This window comes from Ochotona princeps, chromosome 6 (assembly GCF_030435755.1).
Source record: "Ochotona princeps isolate mOchPri1 chromosome 6, mOchPri1.hap1, whole genome shotgun sequence".
Classification (NCBI taxonomy): domain Eukaryota; kingdom Metazoa; phylum Chordata; class Mammalia; order Lagomorpha; family Ochotonidae; genus Ochotona; species Ochotona princeps.
The window spans coordinates 22,673,448-22,693,669 of NC_080837.1; the positions used below are offsets into that span (position 1 = coordinate 22,673,448).

Below are 20,222 nucleotides of genomic sequence, written 5' to 3' on the forward strand. Positions count from 1 at the left end.
GAAATTTTTGTTATTTTAAAGATTGATTGATTTATTGGAAAGGCAGAGGTACGAGTGGAAAGATTGAGAGAGATCCACTACCCACTGACTCACTCTCCAAATGGTCTCAGTGGCTAGAGGTGGGCAAGATGGGCTAGATCTTACTCAGGAGCCAGGAGCTGCTTCCAGCCCTCCCAGCACTTGGGCCATCTTCTGCTGCTTCCCCAGGCACATGAGCAGGAAGCTGGCTAACAAGTAGAGCAGCCAGGATCAAACAGGTGCAGATATAAATGCTGGGGTTTTAGGCAGTTGCTTAACCCGCTGTGCCACAATACCAGTTCCAGCCTATAGGAAATTTGACATCATTATAAAGGACATTGCAAATCAAAACAATGTGTCTAAATGGTTCTTACATTTGTAGTTAATTGCATTTGTTAACATTTGAACAGACAAGTTAAGAAATTTATAGTAGTGGTAATACTTGAAAATAGTTATAGCAAACAGTTTTAAAAAGTCAAGTTTCCTCCACATAAACCTAAATTGAGTTTCTACAGTTTTATGCAAGATCATCTATGAAGTTTTGGTTTCTGAAGAAGGCAACCATTCCGGGTGAGGAGTAATTGTAGTTTTATTTATTCTTAACCCCGGGTCCTGACAAGAGCTCATCTGATCTATGACTTCGCCGTCTTCAGGTTTACTTCACATCTCACGAAGTTTTTCTCCTGGGTGGGGTGAAGCTGCAGATCCTCCATGTTTTCTGAGCAGAATGTCATTCTGAAGAGAGAACGTGAAACGGACACAGCATCAAGGCTTAGATGGGACTCACTGGAGCATTCAGCCTTCGTCAATGCCTGCTCAGTTTGTCATGCGTGGGTTGTACATTTTTACATTAGATGCTTATGTTTGCAAATATTTTTATAAGAGGAGAAAACAAAAACAAATGGCAAATTCATAGAAGCGGGAGGCTTCCTGGGTCTGGGCACAGGAAGGATTGTGGTGCTGGGGTGGGGGTAGGGGAGCGAGGGTGGGCAGCTCCTTTGTTCTCCCAAAGGGCTCATCAAACACAGGAAGGCCACTGTAGTTTCTTTCATTGCGTTACCCTGGTTCCAGGGCAAACGTTCCTCAAATACTCCCCACCAGGGTGTTTACCTCGATGCTGTCCTGCTTTGCATGTGCTCCAGTCAGCCTTGCTGGGGCTCAGTCCTGTAAACCCTTTCCCTTCCCCTTACTGAGGCTGCTGATGTCCAGGACAATGCTATGTGTTCTGGGTCTCTCTTGAAAATCAGCTGCTCAGCACCCAAATGTGTATCCTAAAACGAGATGGGAGGTGGGCCAAGCTGCAACTAGAAGCAGGGCTGAGCAAACCTCAGCTCACAAGGAAGAACAGAAATCAGAATGGAGCACAGGTCATGCTGAGCTAGGCTCTTACACCGACTGGTTTGCATGAGCCAGGGATACTAGGACACAGCATCGAAGGCAAAGACTGAGAGGTGAGGGGCTAAGCCAACTGGGTCAGAGCAACCACTGGCATGTGCGTAATCTAGGGCTGGGAACAGGCCCGGTTGGGGAGCTGTGAGAGTACACCCTTGCTGGATTGGGGTTCCCACTGGTGAGTGTGGGGGCGGGAGTATGGGGCTGGGTTTTGGTACTGATATGGCTGCAGTCTCCCTTGGCACAAGTGTGAACTGGGGCTGGGCACACCTAACTGTACCATCTGGACTCCAGCACCATCTGGTGCTCTGGAGAACCTGGGTAGATGTAAGATGGACCAGGCTGGGTCTCAGCCCCTACTGAGCCGTGTGTGAGCAGTGTCTGGGTATGGACAAGCCTTGGTGGGCTGAAACATCCAACAATAAGAACTGGAATAGATTGAAGGCCAGCAAGGAAAAGCACTGTTCCTGCTAGGACAGGAAGTAGACTAAGTGGAGTTGGCCCATGGACCCATCAGTATGCACGAGATCTGGCATAGAGGAGAGGTTCTGATGGAGGAGCTTGGGAAACCCCTCTGGCAGGACACAGTCCCTGCAGGTGAGTGCAAGAACCATGTTAGGGAGCAACCCAGACCAGGCCAGAGATAGATACCCACTGGCATATATTTGGCATAGGTCGGGGGTAGACTAGGCTGAACCAGTTCATGTCACCCGCTGGCCAATCCAGGCACCAGAAGAGTGTGGGTCGGGCCAGGTTCGGTCGCAAGACATACCAGTGCACACTATGGAATGCCAAGGTGAGATGAGGCATACCAGACTGGGCCGCAGTACCCAACCAGCACATGTGAGAATCAGGAAGGGAGGGGGCAGAGCCGGCAGGGGGAATGTGAGCTCCCCTGCTGGACAACCACTCCCACTGGAGAGCATGAGTTGGGATGGGGGCAGAGCAGACCAGGCAGGGCTCTACATCACCTGTGTGTCTCATGTCAGCTAGAACAGTGAAAAGCCAAGTTGGACTGACTATGGTACAAGCATAAATTAAAATGGGTGAGGGTTGGTTGGGCTTTACTGCAGCATCAGCTGGTCTGTCAAGTTAAACTCCAGAACCACTTGGAGAGTGCATAATCCGGGAGTGGGAATGGCCTAGTAGGGAAACAGTGGGCACCTCCCTCTTGGGTTACCACTCCCGCAGGAGAGCTTGAAACCAGGACTCGGGCATGGGCGGCTAGACAGAAAGGCACCTGCCAGTATTTGTGTGGGTTGGATAATAGAGTAGGTTGGGTTGAACTAGGCTTCAATGCCCATTGACATGTATGAGAGCTAAATGGGATGTGGGACAGACTGAACAAGTCTGTGATACATAGTGGCAAGCATGGTAACCAGGGTAGGGGGCAGGCCTGGTGGGGGTTATGGGGAGTCACGCCAACTAGGCTGCAGCTCCCACTGGTTTGCGTGAGGACGGAGTATGAAGTGGGCAGGATCGGGCTGGGCTGCAACACCCATTGGTTTGTGTGGAAGATGGCTGGAGACAGAACTGACCCAGCAATTGCAACGACCAGCATGTGCATGAGCTGATTGGAGTGACAGACTGTGCTGGACCCTGTCCTGGCAAGCACACACAAGAATCAGGTCTGGGATCACTTCAGATGAAGTTTCTCTGGGCATCCCTCCAACTGAACTGCTGATCTCAGAACCCCAACCATGAAGAGCCTATGTCAGCCAGTGGATTCTGAAGAGAGTTCATCACGCTTGGAGCAGCGAGATTGGCAGCAATTGAGAACTGTTTAAGTATCAGAACTATTTGAGCAGGACCCTCAGAGCATGCCCCACATCGGGGACCTGGGATGGTTGGGAGGGTGGGTGTGGCTTCTCCCTTTGTTTCTCCCCTGACCCCAGATACAGGGGAAAACATGATATTAGTGTGGAAACAATGGTTTTACACACTTTCCTGTTACCCTTGACGCTTTGTGCCTTAATCAATTATGTAAGATTATTAAAAAAAAATTAAAAGAAAACCAGCTGCTGGGCTATCTGGACCATGAGCTTGCCATTTGGTGTTATTAAAAATCTTTTTGCTGTTATGATTTATTTTATCTGAGAGAAAGAGAATGACTTTCACTTCCCAAATGCCTAGGACGGGGAACTCAATCTGGGTCTCCTATGTGGGTGACAGCCACGTACTTCAGCCATCACCTGCTGCCTTTCAGGGCCTGTCTTAGCAGGAAGATGGAATTGGAAACGGAGTTAGGACTGAAACTCAGGCATTCCAATACAGCATCAGCCATCCCAGACAGAACAGGGGCTTACTCTGTGCCAAATGCACATCTCTCTTCTATTTGAGGTGGTTAACTTTGCTTACATCTAATATCACACACATACACAAGTGTACCAGGGGTCACACAGAACTCCAGCTTATGGCTTCTTTCTTCTTTGAATTGCACCTAGTGCAAGTCTTTACTAAGTCAGAATTACAGATCTACAAAGAGATAAGAGGAACTGGTGAGCACATGACAAAGAGCTAGCAAGCCGATTACAAAAGGCTTTCTTCACAGTCACTCTTCACCAACACCCCTTTCTTCCCCTAACTTTCCTGGCTTGCTGAATGTCCTTCACTGCTATGCATTTGCAGAGATGCCAATGTTCATACACAACAGCCATGGAATATTTTTTCAATAGAAGTGGGGTTGTATTGTATGTACTTTCCCACAATTTCTCCTTGTCACCAAACTAAATTACTTGGTGAACTCTTCAGTCATCATACAGGTGTCTGCTCTGTCCTTTCTCACCAGCTCCGACTTCCCCTTGTATGGGTACATTCCAATGCATTTTCTCATTGAGGGACATCAAGGCTTCCCCAGTGGTTTGCTATTTACAAACAGCATCACTACAGGAATTTCTGAGCTTATGTATCTTTTGTGTATGTTTTGAGTATGTATATAGATATTCCGGAAATACTATTGGGGTCAAAACGAATGGAAGAAGGAACTGTTAGAAACAGTTCGCAGGCGACAAATGGGCACCACATCAGACCAAGCCAAGGCAGATGTGGGCTTAAACAACAATTTGCAATGTCCCTGGGCCGTGTAACTTCTATGAGCATCAGATCCCTCACCTGCTCCACCCTTGTACCCATTTCAGAGACACAGCAAAGGCTACGGGAGAGTAAACATGAGGGAGCAGTTAGGTCAGCGGCCACCATGTCCTGCATCCCTCTAGGTGTGCTTTTCTTCCCTTTCCTCGTCATTCCTCCTGTGCCATGTAGGTGTGCACCGCAGAATGGGCCGTTTCCTGCCACCTTGCAGGTCAAGTGCCACAGAATTGTCATGGTGGATTATAGCCACCACTGTGGAATTCCTCTCTGCTGAGAGAAGGCAGGGAGGGAAGGGACTCAGAAGTGGTGCCGTTCTCAGGGACCAAGAAGTCAAGCAAGAAGAGGAGAGAGCAGTTTAATTTTCTCAGATTGATCATGTGGCGGGATCTGTTGGCAGGCTGCAGAGTATGCGCCTCATAATTGCCAGCAGTTTGCATCCCAGGGAGATGAAATCTCACAGTGCGGTTGTAGAAGGAACACAGGGGCATAAATCTGCCACAGACTGGCAGTGAAACCCAAGCAGCCAGGAGGGAGGGGGGAGAGTGGTGCAGAGGTCAGGAGCTTGCTGTCTTCCATTTCTACTGAAGACGAGCCAAAGAGAGGCATGGGTTTCCCAGCAGAGGAAGGTATGAGAGGAGAGATGAGCCTCTTGAATACCGGGTGTCGGGGTGGTAGGAGGGTGGAGACAGAAAAGGGCCTGGGCAGCGCAGAATTTGCAGATCACCAAGAACTCCTGAGAAGTGTGGTTGCTATGGTAAGATGTGCTGGGCATTCCCCCTCGCAAACCGCACCCCACTAACTCTGCTGAGAAACTGTAGGGCCAGCTGGACCTTCCTTCCTCTTCTTCACTCCCTGCTCCCCACTGCCAGCCCCTTGATCAGTCACATAGAGCAGCATTTTTTAAGTTCTTGAGAGTAATCTATTGGTCCGCATCTGAATGACTTAGGGGTCCTGTCAAAACAACAACAACAACAACAACAACAAGGCAACCCTGAACCACAAGTGTTGCAGTGGATCCAGTAATTCTGCATATTTTATGAGCTTCTGGTGGTCCTTTGGCCTCCGGGATTTGAAAGGCAGCACCATGGGAAGAGGTATGATCTTGGAGTCTATGATCTATTCAATGCAATTCTCTGGGTAAACTGAAAACGAAATGTTGCACCTGCAATCAGCGCCTATCGTGACTTAACTGCACTGTGAAGTTTGAGAAGCTTCCAGTTAATGAGGCCAGTAGATGGGAGCCATGGGCAGTGTGAGAGGCTGGGTGGGGATTCAGAGAGAGACCTAGGTGCAAATCCTGTCCCAACAACTGCAGCTGCATGAACGTGGGAAGGGCGCTTCCCCTTTCTGAGCATCTATGCTCCATCACTGGGGCACCGTAACATCCAGTTCACCTGACACATGAAACTGCCTGCCACACACAGCTGCTGAATATGAGGTTACTTCAGAGATCTCATGGAAACTGGACTCAAAAGTTGGTTTTGGTGCAAATATCTGAAATTCATGTATATGAGGGGGTCTTCAGAAACATTGCAACTATTTGTTGCAGCTGAGGTTGTCAGACAGTGCGTTAAGCTGCCACTATGATGCTGCCATTGCATGGAGGAGCACCTGTGCAAATGCGTGGGCACCTGCCACCCATGTGGGAGACCCAGCAGGGCCACTGCAGCGATCTGACAAGTGAACCAGCACATGAAAGACCTCTCTTTCCTCTCTTTCTTTGTCACTCTACCTGCCAAATAAATACAACTTTTAAGAAAAAGTTTACACAAAAAGTGCATGTTATGAAAAAAAATCTATGCATGAATTTCAAAATCTGTTTTTGGCACCAGAACTAACTTCTCCTTTTAATTTCATGTTCCCATGAGCTATCTGAAGCACCCTGGTGGATGCTGGGAGGGGACTGGTGCCTCCATTACCTTTGCTGGCTTTCTCCGGCTTTCACTCTGATGGTCTTCAGGATGAGGCCCGAGTAGCGGGGTTTCGTGCCCCATGGGATGATGGTCTGCACTGTGTTCCAGACATTGGCCCACACGGCGCTGTTTTCCCACTTGAACTTGATAAGGGTCAGCTCACCAATATCCAAATCCAACGTGATCAGAAAGGAGTAGGTCTTATTGGTAGTGATTCCTTCGCCCCTTGAAGATACAAATGAAAACACAGGCTGTTAACCAAATTTGAATGGCAAAATCGTGGCAAGGGATATTTGGGATGTGTTGAGTTGGCCTGGGTGATGTGCAATGGAATATGTGACTGCGTATCCCAAACTGGTGTTCCATGGACCATTCAGGGTGGTAAGGGGTGTGCCAGGGTGACAAGGGCTTTCCTGACAACAGAGTGGGGAAAGGCACTGTTTTCTGTGTAAGCATATTAAGAAATCTCCTACTCTCATGAATTTAGTTTACTTGCTTTAGTGTAGGTTGCTTCTTCCTTGTTCGTGGGAGGAAGCCCTGGGAGGAGACGCTGGGCTTTTGGCAGTGGCCTCTGCATAGCTCAGCTCTCTTGCAGGTTTGACTAACACACTCTGCCCACGACACAGTTTTCTCTTCTAGCTGATGCTCTCCCTTCCCCCATCTTGTAGAAACAGAAGCTTCTAATAAAACAAAGCCTAACATTAATAGAAGAAAACACACAGAAAAGGAGGCCCCCACTTTGGGTGAGATTTCAAGGCAAGCTCCGAGGTATCATTATTACTTTTATTCACTAATCTCTAAGATATTAAAAATCTTTTTTTCTCCATTTTTATTATATTTTTGACAATCTTTACATAGTTAATTAGGGCATAAAGGTTCAAGGGCTACAGGAAAGTGGGTAAGACTATCATTTCCACACATTATTTTTCTGTATCTGGGGCAAAGGGGGAGGTAAAGGGAGAAGCCCTATCCAGCCTCCCACCCAGCCCAGGTCCCTGATGTGGGGCATGCTCCGAGGGTCTTGCTCAAGTGGTTTTGATAATTCAACAGTTATGAATTGCTGCCAATCTCGCCATTCCAAGCACGAAGAAATCACTGCAGAGCCCACTGGTTGACAGTCCATCTTAGAGTCTCCGTTTGCCCTGTTTTTCACTGCCAACATATGGTTGGGGTAGTTGATTGATTTGTTCTGTTCTCTGTCTTTTCATGGTTAAGGATCTGAGTCTGGCAGTTCGATTGAGGGGATCCCTAAAGAAACTTTGTCTGAGGTGAAATCTTTCAACATTGCTGGAGCAGCTAAGCATCCTTGTCACTACTGAGAAGAAGCCCCTGGGGAAACATTCCAGCAGGTGCAGAGGTGATACTGGGCTTAGAATGAGGCAGGTGGGCAGAGGGCTCTCTGGCACAGTTCCTCTCAGCTCTGCCAGCAGTGTGGTGTGGGACCCACACACTCGGCCAGGCTGTGAGCATCCTAAGGATGCGGTCTTCTCTCCCAGTTGTACAGAGAATCAACAAATATTTGCTGAATGAGTAAAGCAGGGTGATAAACAGAGACCTGAAGCTGGGGGCAGCCTTCAGGAGGCAGCAAGTCCTGGGCTGGGGGAAGGGCTAGTGTCACTTCCTGGCGGGGAGTGAGTGTCAAGATGCTGGGGGAAAACACTCAGTGAAGCTGGGCCCTGGGGAGAGTGAGGTGTTGCGAGGCATATTAATCTGCTGGCTGGGGTAGGAAGCAGGTGTGTAAGAGGGGGAAGGACAGATGGGGAGGACTGGTCCTGCAAGCTGGCTGAGATCGGAGGTTTGTGCCAAGGTAGATGATCAAACCCAGTGTTATTTCTGGGCTGTGGTTTTCAGAATTCCCAGGAAAGGGGCTTGGGGACTTCTTGGGGACACTGACTCTGCCTCCCACCTGGCACTGCAGACCTTGTTGGGGCTACCGCTGGCTTCTCTCTGGGCTCAGCTATACCCCCTATGCTGGTATATCTCACTTGCTGGTTGCAGTAGCTGGGACATGCTGAGTCTGAGAAGGGGCTAGGCATGTGTGCATGTCCTATTGGATGGGGAGGTTTGGAGGCAGCCATAGCTGGATGCAAAGGATAGCAAACAGACGTCTGATCAGGTCCGTCCAGACCCTGGGAGAAATAAGGGTGTCGGCACCCCAAGCAGGGTCCACACCACATACTCACAGGGTAATGGGGATTTTCTGCTTTTCCTCTTTTGTTCCAAGAAGGGACATTGTGAAAGTCGGTTCTACTGGCTTCTCAATTTGATTGATGAACTGGATCTTGAACTGGTAATGATAAACTGGGAGTAAGGGTAGGGGTGAGGAAGTTGGAAAAGAAAGAAAATGAGACACACAGAAAATATTTAAGCAGGAATTTTAAGATGAAATTATCATATGTTTTAAATATCAAAAATAGTAGACCAAACCTCAGCCTATGGTGCCAACATCCCATATGCATGCTTGTTCAAGTACTGACTGCTCCACTTTGAATTCAGCTCCCTGATAGTATATGGGAAAGCAGCAAAAGATAGCCCAAGTCCCTGGGTCCCAGAACTCACATGGCAGACTCAAGGAAGCTCCTGGCTCCTGGTTTTGAACTGGCCCAGTTCTGGCCATGAAAGCCATTTGGGGAGTGAATCAATAGATGGAAGACCTCTCTCTTTCTCTCTGTCTCTCCTTTTCTCCTATAAAATCTACTGTTCAAGTAAAAATAAATAAATCTTTAAAAAAGAAGAAGAAAAATTTGGATGGATAAATGCCTTAGACTATGACCGGGTCCGAGGGTGTCTGCCTTGAGCAACGACTAGGGGATTGATAGGCAATTTGTCCTGCCTTCGCTTTTCCTGTTCTATACAGCAATCGATGCACTACAATCCTCACAGGGTGCCTGAGTCTTAGTTGGTGCTTGATAGACTTTTGTGGAATTAATGAACTGATAGTTTGCTTGGGAATAGTGTTAGTAGGCAGTGACACCTAGCAAGTCACTTCCGAGAATTTAAGACCTGAGCTTCCAGCTTTGTGGTAGGATAATTTCTATGGGAAACTTGGATCATGTTAACTAGCTCTTTGACCATCCACCTTTTGCATTACCTGTGGAAATTCATCATCTTTATCCATCAGCTCCCAAATGGCACCATGTCCCCTAGAGATTGGTAGCAACGCAACAATCCTAGCAGTGGCTATTGCGATTGGTGTGTCACTAACAAACCAGCTTCCACCCCGGGGCTTCTAGATCATTTACATGATCCTGTTAGCGTAAACCAATCTTCCTATTTGGACTTCATGGTGCATCTGCTCCTGTGTGGGGGGGTGATATCTTTTGGATTTACTTCATGGGCTGCTCTGAAGTATGAAATGTTTATTTATGCTTATGGTAAGGACCACACATTAAGTTGGTGTGCAAGCTGAGTTTTCACATTAGGTAAGAGATAACTTGGATAGTGACTGGTGTCCACTCTCCTGTTTGCAATAGATGCTAAAGCCCTCAAGCATGGAATAAAGTAGTGTGAGGCCCTCAGGGCCATAGGAAAGCCTGTGGAAGAGAAGTAAGAAAAGACTATGGGCCTAAGTCTCCAGAAGGGTCCCGAAGCCTTGGCAGGGGGTGGGAAGTTGGGCGGGGCAGTCAGTGAGGGACTCTGGCCTAACATGTCAGGCGCATCTGGTGGGGGCAGAGGCAGGCGATCTTCGTGCCATCTGTGACTTACTGAGGAAATTCTGTGACATGTGAACTGAAGCTCTTAAGTTGAACTGAAGCAAAATGGGAAGATCCCTCCAAAGGCACAGGCTAGAGTCACCGGAACAGGAGCAAGGAGGCTGGGCAAAAAACATGGTGGGAGGACTGACTGCGGTTAAGGGTCACAGGAGGGGCAGAGTACTTAGGGACACTCACTCAAACCATTTCCATTTCTTTGAGAGCAGAGAGAGAGAGGGAGGGAGAGAGTGTTTATTCCCCAAATACCTGCAACAGTCAGGAGCCATGAACTCCATCTGGGTCTCCCACATGGGCGGAAGGGACTTGAGCCCAGGCACATTCGCAAGAAGTTGGATCAGAAGAGGTGAGACTTGAACCAGGCACTCTGGTATAGGTGCTGGACATTCCCAAAGGATATCTTAACTGCTGTACAACCAGTTTTAAACTCAGTTGGATGTGACACACATTTGTTTTTGAAAGTACACTGTGTGCTTAGCCTAGTGTTGAACACTGTTGGAAATGAATGAGAAATCAAGGGTATAATTGGTAGTTTGCATGATACCAGTATCAGTTAATATGTATTTTGCTTTTTACCAGGTCCTTTGCATATATTATCCCCATTAAACTTCACAACAAGTGCCACTATTATTATTTCATGTTAGAGAGAAGCAAACAGAAGCATGGAGATAGGTGCTGATTTTGCCAGGATCATACGGCCAGGAAGTACCTGACCGGGACAGAGACCCAGGCAGCCTGGTTCCAGACCCTGAGCTCGTCAACGTTTATACCTGTAACCAATAGCTTTATGTGCCCAAAGGAAAGAGATTAGGCGCAAAAAGATCACAACAAGTAGTTATTTATAAATAACTGGAGAAGGGAGTACTTAAGATGCCTCTCGGGCTCTTGCATCCTTTATTAGAGACTTTGGGTTATGGTCATAGTTACTCCCAGTTTCTTGATAATGGCTACCGTGAGAGGCAGCACTGGTGATCCAGTCCTTGGGTTCCTGCCATCCGCATGGAGGAAGCTGATGGAGTTCCTGGCTCCGTACTTTAGGCTAGGGAATCAATCAGTAGATGGAAGAATTCTCTCTCTGCCTTCCAAATAAAATGGAAAATCAAAACAAACACTCGAAAGCTAGAAACATCTTAAATTTTTTAATACTAGAGGCATGACTATAGACTAATAATGACAGGATAACTACCATTTAATTCTGTATGATGTCCTAGACACTAAGCTAATTGTTTCCCATAATTATCTCATTTCTCTTTAGAACAACTTTACAAGATGTGTACTTAATCTGTACTCCCTCATCAGTTCACAAATGAAGAAGCTGAAGCTCAGAAAAAAAAAAAAAAAATGAAGTCCCTTATCCATTGTCATTGTGGCTAATCACCAATGAAGCTGCAATTAGAAGTTGGTCCACTGATTCTGAGTTGTATTCCCAACCATTTGATTTACTCTCAATGAAGCCATTAAGATATCGTTAGAATGATTTCAAGCCTTATGAAAAAAAATAAAGTGAAGAATCAAAACCCAAAATAAAAACCCTCAGGATATGAAATTTTGTATCTATCAAGAGGCCAAGTGTATGAAACAGAATGTGTGGGAGTAAGGGGATTTTGGGAAATATTACAGTGTTGCACCAGCTGGCATATGATCTGTCCCCTTGGCATTCACGTCCTGGAAGCTTGGTTTCCAGGGTGGTGATGTTAGAATGTGGCAGAACATCTAAGAGGTAGGGTGCAGTGAGTGGGTCAACAGGTGTACTGATCTCAGTGGGGGAGTTAGTTTGGGCTAGAGTGAGCTGTTAGAAAAACGAGCTATGCTTATGCTTTGCTGTTTCTGCATACAATTTCCCTTCCTGTTTCTTTGCAACCCTGTGGGGTCGCCCACGGGGCCTCATTAGAGGCCACCTCATGGAGCTACCTTATCTTGCACTTTCCACTCTTGGGACAGGCCTCCTTTCCATGCAGAGTATCCAGCATCAAGCATTTTGGTAGAGTAATGGAAAACTGACAAATATGAGGATATGTGCAAAAGTTTGTGGAATGGAATTGAAAGTCTGTTTTAGTGCACAAACTGTTATGTTGGAATCCATGCCTATAAAGGATTTTCAGGAAGTTCGTATCATATGAAAAAGTATACATGGCTTTAAATTTTTTGTGCCAAATAAGCTTATCTTTTAATTAATTCCATGTTCTATAAACTTTTGATGTCTTCTTGTACCAATTCCTATCCTTGGAGAGATAAACTTCTGTGCCTCTTCAATGGTAACATGAATTGGAATTAGACCATTAGAAAAGAGCTTCACAAAGTATTTTAAAAGAAAACAAACCTGGCATGGTAGCCTAGCAGCTAAAGTCCTAGCCTTACACATGGCAGGATCCCATATGGGTACTGGTTCTAATCCCGGGGCCCCACTTCCCATCCAGTTCCCTGTTTGTGGCCTGGGAAAGCAGTCGAGGATGGCCCAAAGACTTGAACCCTGCACCCACAGGGGAGACCCGGAAGAGGGTCCAGTCTCTTGGCTTTGGATTGGCTGAGTTCCAACCTTTGCAGCTGCTTGGGGAGTGAATCATCAGATGGAAGTTCTTCCTCTCTGTTCTCCTCTCTGTATATCTAACTTTCCAATAAAAATAAAACTTAGAAAAGAAAAGCAAGGCAGGCAGGGCTTGCAGCATGGAGGCAGCTATGGATGGGTCCCTGACATCTTTCCTGGCCCACGTCATCAGGGCAGCCTTGTGCTTATGTGCGCAGAGCTCCCAGTAGCTGAGGAGTCCTTAAAGGGCCTGTAAATTTTTTTTTAATTGTTTTTTTTTTTTGATACAGTTATTTGGCGCTGGCGTCTCCTTTCCCTCTCTCCCAAGTTCCTTCCTCTCCTCTCTGTTCTCCACTCCAGTCTTACAATGCGTGTCTTTTGTGAATTTTCACAAGTCCATCATGGTGCCACTGGGATGTTTCCCAACAACGTAGGAAATTGTCAATTACCAAAAGCAATATATACGTTCAACATGATTCCAATAAAAATACCAAGAACATTCTTCACAGAGCTGGAAAAAATGATACAAAGGTTCATGTGGAAACACACACACAAAAAACAAGAATAACCGGAGCTATCCTGAAGAATAAGAACCTAGTGGGAGAGATCACAGTCCTAGATCTTTGGATATATTAGAGGGCGGTAGTTATCAAAACAGGATGGTACTGGTACAGCAACAGAAAGGAAGACCAGTGTAGTAGAATAGAAATACCAGAAGGGAAGCCACACATGCTCATAGGTGGAAACAAAGGGCTTTTGTGTGAAGAACCACATGGCAGGAGCAAGTGCTACATCCAAGACCATCACTGAATTGGGAAGAATGACACAATAGTTTCTGTTCCTTTTATAAGATCTTACTGTGGGAGTGGGGCTTGAAACGTTCATTGCCTGGGATGCACACATCCTGTATCATGGTCCCAGTTTCCCTTCTAAGTATGGTTTCCTGCTAATGTAGACCCTGTGAGGCAGCAGGTGATGGCTTCATACTTGGGTGTTTGTCACTCGTTGGGGAGCCCAGATGGAGTTCCAGTTTCCTGGTGCTGGCCTGGCCCAATCCCAGCTACTGAAGGCATGTGAGGAATAAATCAGCAGATGGAGGATCTCTATCTGTCTGACTTTCAAATAAGATGAATATAAATAGATACAAATGTAAAAAAGACATGCTTGTGTGCAGAGGGCTGCATGTGAAGTGGTCTTGACATAATAACGACATACTGGGCCATCTCTCCTTGCTGCCTCTGCCTGTGATGTCCTTTCCAATCTCTGCCCTGCTCTGCGTGGCTCTGAGTCTCCCCTTGGGATCCCTCTGCTCCAATTCCTGGGCTCCTCACTGGGAGCTTTCACTTCTCTGGGCTAGTGCCTTCCTTGCTCCCACCATCCTGCTGACAGATTCAGGTGCAGCCCAGCCATGCTGGGTTTCCTCACATGGCCTACCCTTATGTAAGGAGTACTTCTCCCTTCCCAGCTGGCTCAGGCAGGTGACATACTGGTCTCTGCTGAACTTTAGGCTGATTGGAAGCCAATTGCCACGGTCAATCACAGAGGTCTGGAGACTGAGTTACCCAGACAGCTGGAAGTGAGGCAGGATTTGAATCCATGGATCTGTTTCCCAAAGACCCATTCTGTAACTCTCAATGCTTTGGTTCTGGAAGTGGGATTTGCCCTTTGACAGCAAACAGTCAGCTCAGGCCCTAAAGAGAAGTTGTAATCAAAACCTGCCTAGCATGCAAACTCCTGCTGCTTCCAACCCACTGACATCCATGTTGGACCATCACTTGCCGTGGAGTGCCACCTCCTGCCGTATGAATGTCCAGCCCCTGCCTGGGGATAAATGTTTCATGCTCCTGGATGGGAGATGCTCTGTGTCTTTCATTCTGCTTAAATTGTGAGTACCAGGGGATGCATTTCAACATCTGAGAGGTTTTGATTCTGAGGCTTTATGATTCTGAAGGGAGGTGTTTATATAACACCAAGGAATCAGCTTCAGATGGCAGCCTGTACATCCTGCGAATGAGAATGACATGCTCCTTGCTCCTCCATTGTCTCCCTGGAGTGTGACCTTCACAGGGGGTTGGGACCTATAAACGTGTGTGTGTGTGTGTGTGTGTGTGTGTGTGTGTGTGTGTGTGTGTGTGTATGCATGTGTATACTGTGAGGAGCTGAACTGAGCTTCCAAAGGAATGTGCAGAGAATTCCTGGGTTGGCAGGAATGTTCCTGAAAAAACTCCATGTCTGCAGGGAGAATCTGCAGGACTGCACCAGGAGCATCGCTTCTTTCAAGAACTCTGTAGAGAATGAATACTTTTTTTTTTGGCCTACTCCAACCACGTCCCAAGATCATGATGCTATCTGAAAGATTAAGGAAAGAAGCATGAATGATTTTTTTTGCTCACTTTACAGCATGTTTAAGATGAATGTTAAAAATGGTTTGGGGGAATGCTTTTGATTTTGTGACTTCAGAGAGATGAGTACCCCATATTTCCAAGCATCTGGTTGCACACATTTTTTCAGGTGTTAAAGAGGAAGGAGTCTGTTGACCCCAAATGAGAACAGGCAAGCGCTATCCAGAGCGGACATGGGAGCCTCTTGAGAGCCTCCTCAGGTGAAAGTCCTGGATTCTAACCCCGTGTGGAAGAATGCCTTCATGATATTTCGTAAAGAAAAGCCTTGTGTTTCTTTTCATAAGGCAGCCAGTGCAAGCATCAGGTGGTGGAATTTATGAAAGAGAATTTTTTGTCTGTCTTCTTTCTTTTTTTAAAAAAATTTTTGTCTTAGGAAAAAAAAAACCTAATGATTTGGAATCCTCAGCTGTTGGCTCTGGGACATATCCTGACGCTTCCCGCAAACATCAAAGCACATGAGTTTTCCCCACGAGGAAATGGTGTTTCACATGTGGAGATGGTAGGAATGCGATCTTTCATGTTTTTCTTGAAACACCAAGAACTTGTGCTTAGACCTGAAATGCCTCTGCCCTGAGAAGGCAGGGGAAGGTCAGGAGATTGAGGGGAACAAGGAAGGTATTGTTCAGGGCATCTTGGCACAAGCAGTGAGCTGGCCCGGCCTGGCTGAATAAACTTAGAGCAGGTTCATGGGAGGAGGGAGATAGGAACAGGTGATATTTTGCAAACATATGTGTAGAAACATGTGTAGGAACATGTGTGGGACAGCTTATTTTTGTAATTGCAGTAGAATGTGAAAGTCCAGCCAAAGTGGGCATTTGGTTAGGATGCCCTTTGGTATGCCAGTGTCCTATACTGGAGAGCCCTGAGTTCAAGTTCTTGCTCCCCTGCTTCAGATTTAGCTTCCTGCCAATGCACACCCTGGCAGGCAGCAGATGATGGCTCTCTACCACCCACATGGGAGAGTAGGATAGAGTCTCCGGCTCCTGGCTGCAGCCTGGCCAAGCCTCAGTGGTTGCAAGCATTTGGGCTATGCGCCAGCAGATGAAGACCTCTCTCTGTCTATCTTTCTGTCTCTGTCTCTGTGCCCTTCAAGTAAATGAAACAAAGATAAAACAGCAGTGCAGCCTTATTTATGTAATGCCAAGCTGTCATGTGCATGACTGTGAGTGATTTATTGTTGACTGCCTGGAGTAAAAGTGTGTGTGTGTGTGTGGTGTGTATGTAAATTGGTTGTGTACATGCACTACAGCTATCGGCTACTTGTATGATGCATGCGTCATGCGGGCTCAGTACCTAGGGGTTGAGTCTACTCTGTCACCTGTTACCTTGAGCAGGCATGGCTTCTCTGGAGCTGTCTCCCTGTTTGGCCTGTGAGGATCTGGAGCTCTCTCAGAGTTGTGGGGAGAGGGTGGTGAGAGGGTTGTATGCAGGCACCGGCCTTCCTGCAGGTGTGCATCCAGCATCACCTATCCCCTTTCTCCATGCTGCACTGACCAGATAAGGTTTGGAGATCCACCTGCTGGTGGGTGGTTCATGGATGGTTCATCTGTGTAGCTGTTCTAGGTAAAGGTCACATCAAGTGGTTGGCAGGAAAACCAAAATTCTTGATGCTCCCTGTGCCAAAAGCAAGCGTGTGCTCCTTCTACTATGCCCACTGTTTATTTGGGAACTCTCTCTGCCAATCAGTGAAAACCTCCCAAAGAAGAATCTGAGAAAAGCCAAGCTAGCCAGTTTCCCCATGTACCAGTTTGCTGAGTGGTCTACTAGCCAGCAGGACCACACACTCTCCTGGGCGGGGTGGGGGGCTGGGCAGCAGGAGCCACTGCTTCCCCAGCTGACTGAGGTCCCGGTGCAGACAGTGCAGGCAGAGGGAGAGCAGGGCAAGAGCCAGAGGAGCCAGTGTAGAAAGAGGGAGGGGTGGGGGAGGTGCCCACAGCTGGGGGGTGGTGCTCTGGAGGGGTAGGCCGCCTTGGTACTGCACTAAGGCGCCCACATCCGGGAAAAGAGCAGGACTGTGGGATCTGAGTGAGCTTTGATTAAATACCGTATGTGTATGCGTTGTTGGTGGTGGGGTGTGGATGTCTGGCATAGTGGGTAAGACCCGACTGTGATGCTTACATCTCATATTAGAATGGTTCCCTGCTACCAATGTGGCAGGCTTTGCTTGAATTCTTAGCACCTGACTTTGGTGTGGCCCAGTCCTGGTTATTGGAGGTCTTTGGTGAATGAACCAGCAGATAGAAGATCTTGGGCTGTCCTTTGCCTTTCAAACAAACAAGCAAATACGAATATACTGCATTTGTCACTCACAAGTTTTGTAGCCTTGGAAAGATGATCCAACCTCTATGAATCTCACTGAGTCATTGCAACATTAAGCACAATCAGTCTCCAGGCCTTGACTCCCGTCTCTATCAGATGTTATTAAGATGAAATAACTGGGGCCCTGCGGCGTGGCCTAGCAGCTAAAGTCCTCGCCTTGAAAGCCCCGGGATCCCATATGGGCGCCGGTTCTAATCCCAGCAGCTCCACTTCCCATCCAGCTCTCTGCTGTGGCCTGGGAAAGCAGTCGAGGACGGCCCAATGCTTTGGGACCCTGCACCCGCGTGGGAGACCCGGAAGAGGTTCCAGGTTCCCGGCTTCGGATCGGCTCGCACCGGCCCGTTGCGGCTCATTTGGGGAGTGAAACATTGGATGGAAGATCTTCCTCTCTGTCTCTCCTCCTCTCTGTATATTCCAGCTTTCCAATAATAATAAAAATCTTTAAAAAAAAAAAAAAGATGAAATAACTGACCTAGCTGGGCAACACAGCCTACATCACTCCAGGCAGAAAGTCCTGTCCCACTCCCCCTTCACTAAATGCTACCAGTCTGACTTTCACCCACTTAACTCCTCCCACGGCTTGAACATCAAGTTAACTGCTTTGCTTGCTAAACAGGATGGACTTGATTCAAACCCCAACTCCCTTCAGAGCAAGCTCCCGAGCTGGTCAAGACTGCTCCTGAGTGAGGGTGGATGAAAATGGTCAGTAAATTGCCTTGTTCTACTCAGCAACTGTTTCCTGGTTCTCTTTTGCTACTGTAGCACTCGCGTGGTGTATGAACAGTGGCAGTAAATGGATCCTTTGATGGTTTTGGTGAAATATCTTGGGAGCCAGGAGAATGTGTGCCAAGTCAGCCATCTTCTGTGAAACCATAGCCAGCAGTTTGTTTTGCCCAGCCAGACCCTGCACTAAATAGAAAGTACAATTAAACTGCCTTGAAAATATGGGTTATGGGGTTCTTGGTATGCTAGGGTTGAACAAGATGGTTTTTTAAAGAATCTGCATGTATTCATTGAAACGCTGGAGGTGGCCAGGGAAATGGATATTGAGGCCTCAAACCATGATGTGCAGAGAACAGGGTGGTAATGGTGGCCTGGGTGAAGGGTTCCCACAAGGACAGCAGTGCTGTATTTCTGTGCTCTCTTCCATGACAACCACATATCGGAACCCTTCAAAGGTGGCTTGTGTGACTGAGGATCCACAGTTTTGGTTTTATTCAAGGGAATCTAAATTTATGTAAAATTGCTACCTGTGGTCAGTGGTCACCCTATTGGATAACAGAGCATTACACAGATGGAAGCATCCCCTGGGTGGCTGCCTCCACTTTGTTCACAGCAAGGAGTGAACAGGAGCTTGGTGGGTATCAGGGAGACAGGCAGAGAAGAGGAGGGTGTGGCACAGGCCACAGCTCAGCACCAGAGCCAGCTTTGGCTTCTGACCAGCTGTAGGCAGGCCTGCCTTGGAGCCTGCACATCCCTGGCCTGACTATGATGGTCCTACTGTAAGGGAAGTAGCGGCAATAGAGAGTCACAAAGCTTATCTCTGGGTCAGTTGTGTCAGCTGGTGGATTCTTTGGTTCCCCCAAGGAAAAAGGGATCCTAGTGGGAAATGCTGGTTGGGCCAATTGCAACCTTGGGCAAATGGGCTCTTGCCTTCTGTCTTTACCTCCCCTGTCTTCTTTCTCTTTTCTTAAATTTATCTATTTATTTGTAATAGATACACACACATACACACATCGATTGATTTTTCATCCATGGTTCATTCCCTAAATGTCTGCACTGGCTGGGGCTGCACCAGGCTGGAGCCAGGAGCTCTTTACTCCATCCGGGTCTCTTTTGTGGGTAGCAGAGACCCCAGCACCTGCTGTTGGAGGTCTGAGGTCTAAATGTGGACGTCACCAAGGACTCACTGTGTGTGCTTTGTCTCTTGATCTCCCCTGCCTGGTCTTCAGGATACCCATCTGTCATATGGCCGGGTGGACCTGTAGCCCCGGCTGTGCTAACCTGCCACGATGGAGCTAGGTTTGGGGAAATGTGACTATCCAAGAGGCTTAATCACTGCTGGTGTCTGTGCTGTGTAATAGAGGAGCTGCTTAACCCAAACGAGCTTCTCATTGGCAGACTGAATTGAGGGAGCTCCTTCCAAATCCTCCCTCCTGTTCTGTGAGGTGCTCCCACTGCAACCATAACGGGTTACACTGTAGGGGGTAGGGGACCCCCAGCCCCTTACCTCTTCCTCAGATGCTGCCACTGCCCACCACAATGCCTGCCTTTCCCAGACCTGCTCCGGGCAGGGTTCAGGCTGGAGAGTACAAGTTCAGTCCTGGGCTTCCCAGACCAGTGGCCAGGGAGTTTGAACTTCTGAGTGTGCCCATCAGGGGAGAGCCAACACAGAGGCAGATGGCCCAGGGTTTCCAGGCTGCGTGGCTGTGAGCCCTCTGCCCTAGGCAAATGATCCTCTTCTTTACAATGGAGTTATTGCTGGGCTTGCCCCACTTTGCAAGAAGTGAGGAATGGGGAGGAGTGCAAGAAATGTTGTGGTGCATGGGAAGTGGTGATGACGGGCCTGTCTCCGGCTGCAGCCACGGGAGCTGCTCCTCTGCCTGCGCCCGCAGCTGACTGCTTCCCCCGCCCGCCTGCCGTGGGGAGGGTGTGCAGTGACACAGTCGGATGCTAAATCACTCCCGAGCTGTTTTCAGGATTAGGCAGAAATGCTAATGGCAACAGATGTCGGCTTGTTCCCTCCAGGAAGATTTAGGCTGTAGCCAAGTGTTTCTATGCTGGCCTCCGCCCAACGGGTAGCCGCCCTTTCTCTGACCTCCTGTTAAACCCGGGGAAACCCAAGGGCTCACCC

General features: G+C 47.8%; 1 protein-coding gene across 3 annotated transcripts in view; it reads right to left on the minus strand.

Annotated features, from left to right (window-relative positions):
- Window positions 1-397: 397 nt before the first annotated feature.
- LIPC (lipase C, hepatic type) overlaps window positions 398-20,222 on the minus strand; it is a 147,644-nt gene continuing 127,819 nt past the window's right edge. For all 3 annotated transcript variants that reach the window (XM_058665785.1, XM_058665786.1, XM_058665784.1), the window contains 3 exons: window positions 8,597-8,714; window positions 6,420-6,638; window positions 398-753 (listed from right to left, as the gene is read on the minus strand). In XM_058665785.1, the coding sequence (XP_058521768.1) occupies window positions 651-753; window positions 6,420-6,638; window positions 8,597-8,714 (440 nt within the window). In that variant the 3' untranslated portion in view covers window positions 398-650. The remainder of the gene's footprint in view (window positions 754-6,419; window positions 6,639-8,596; window positions 8,715-20,222) is intronic.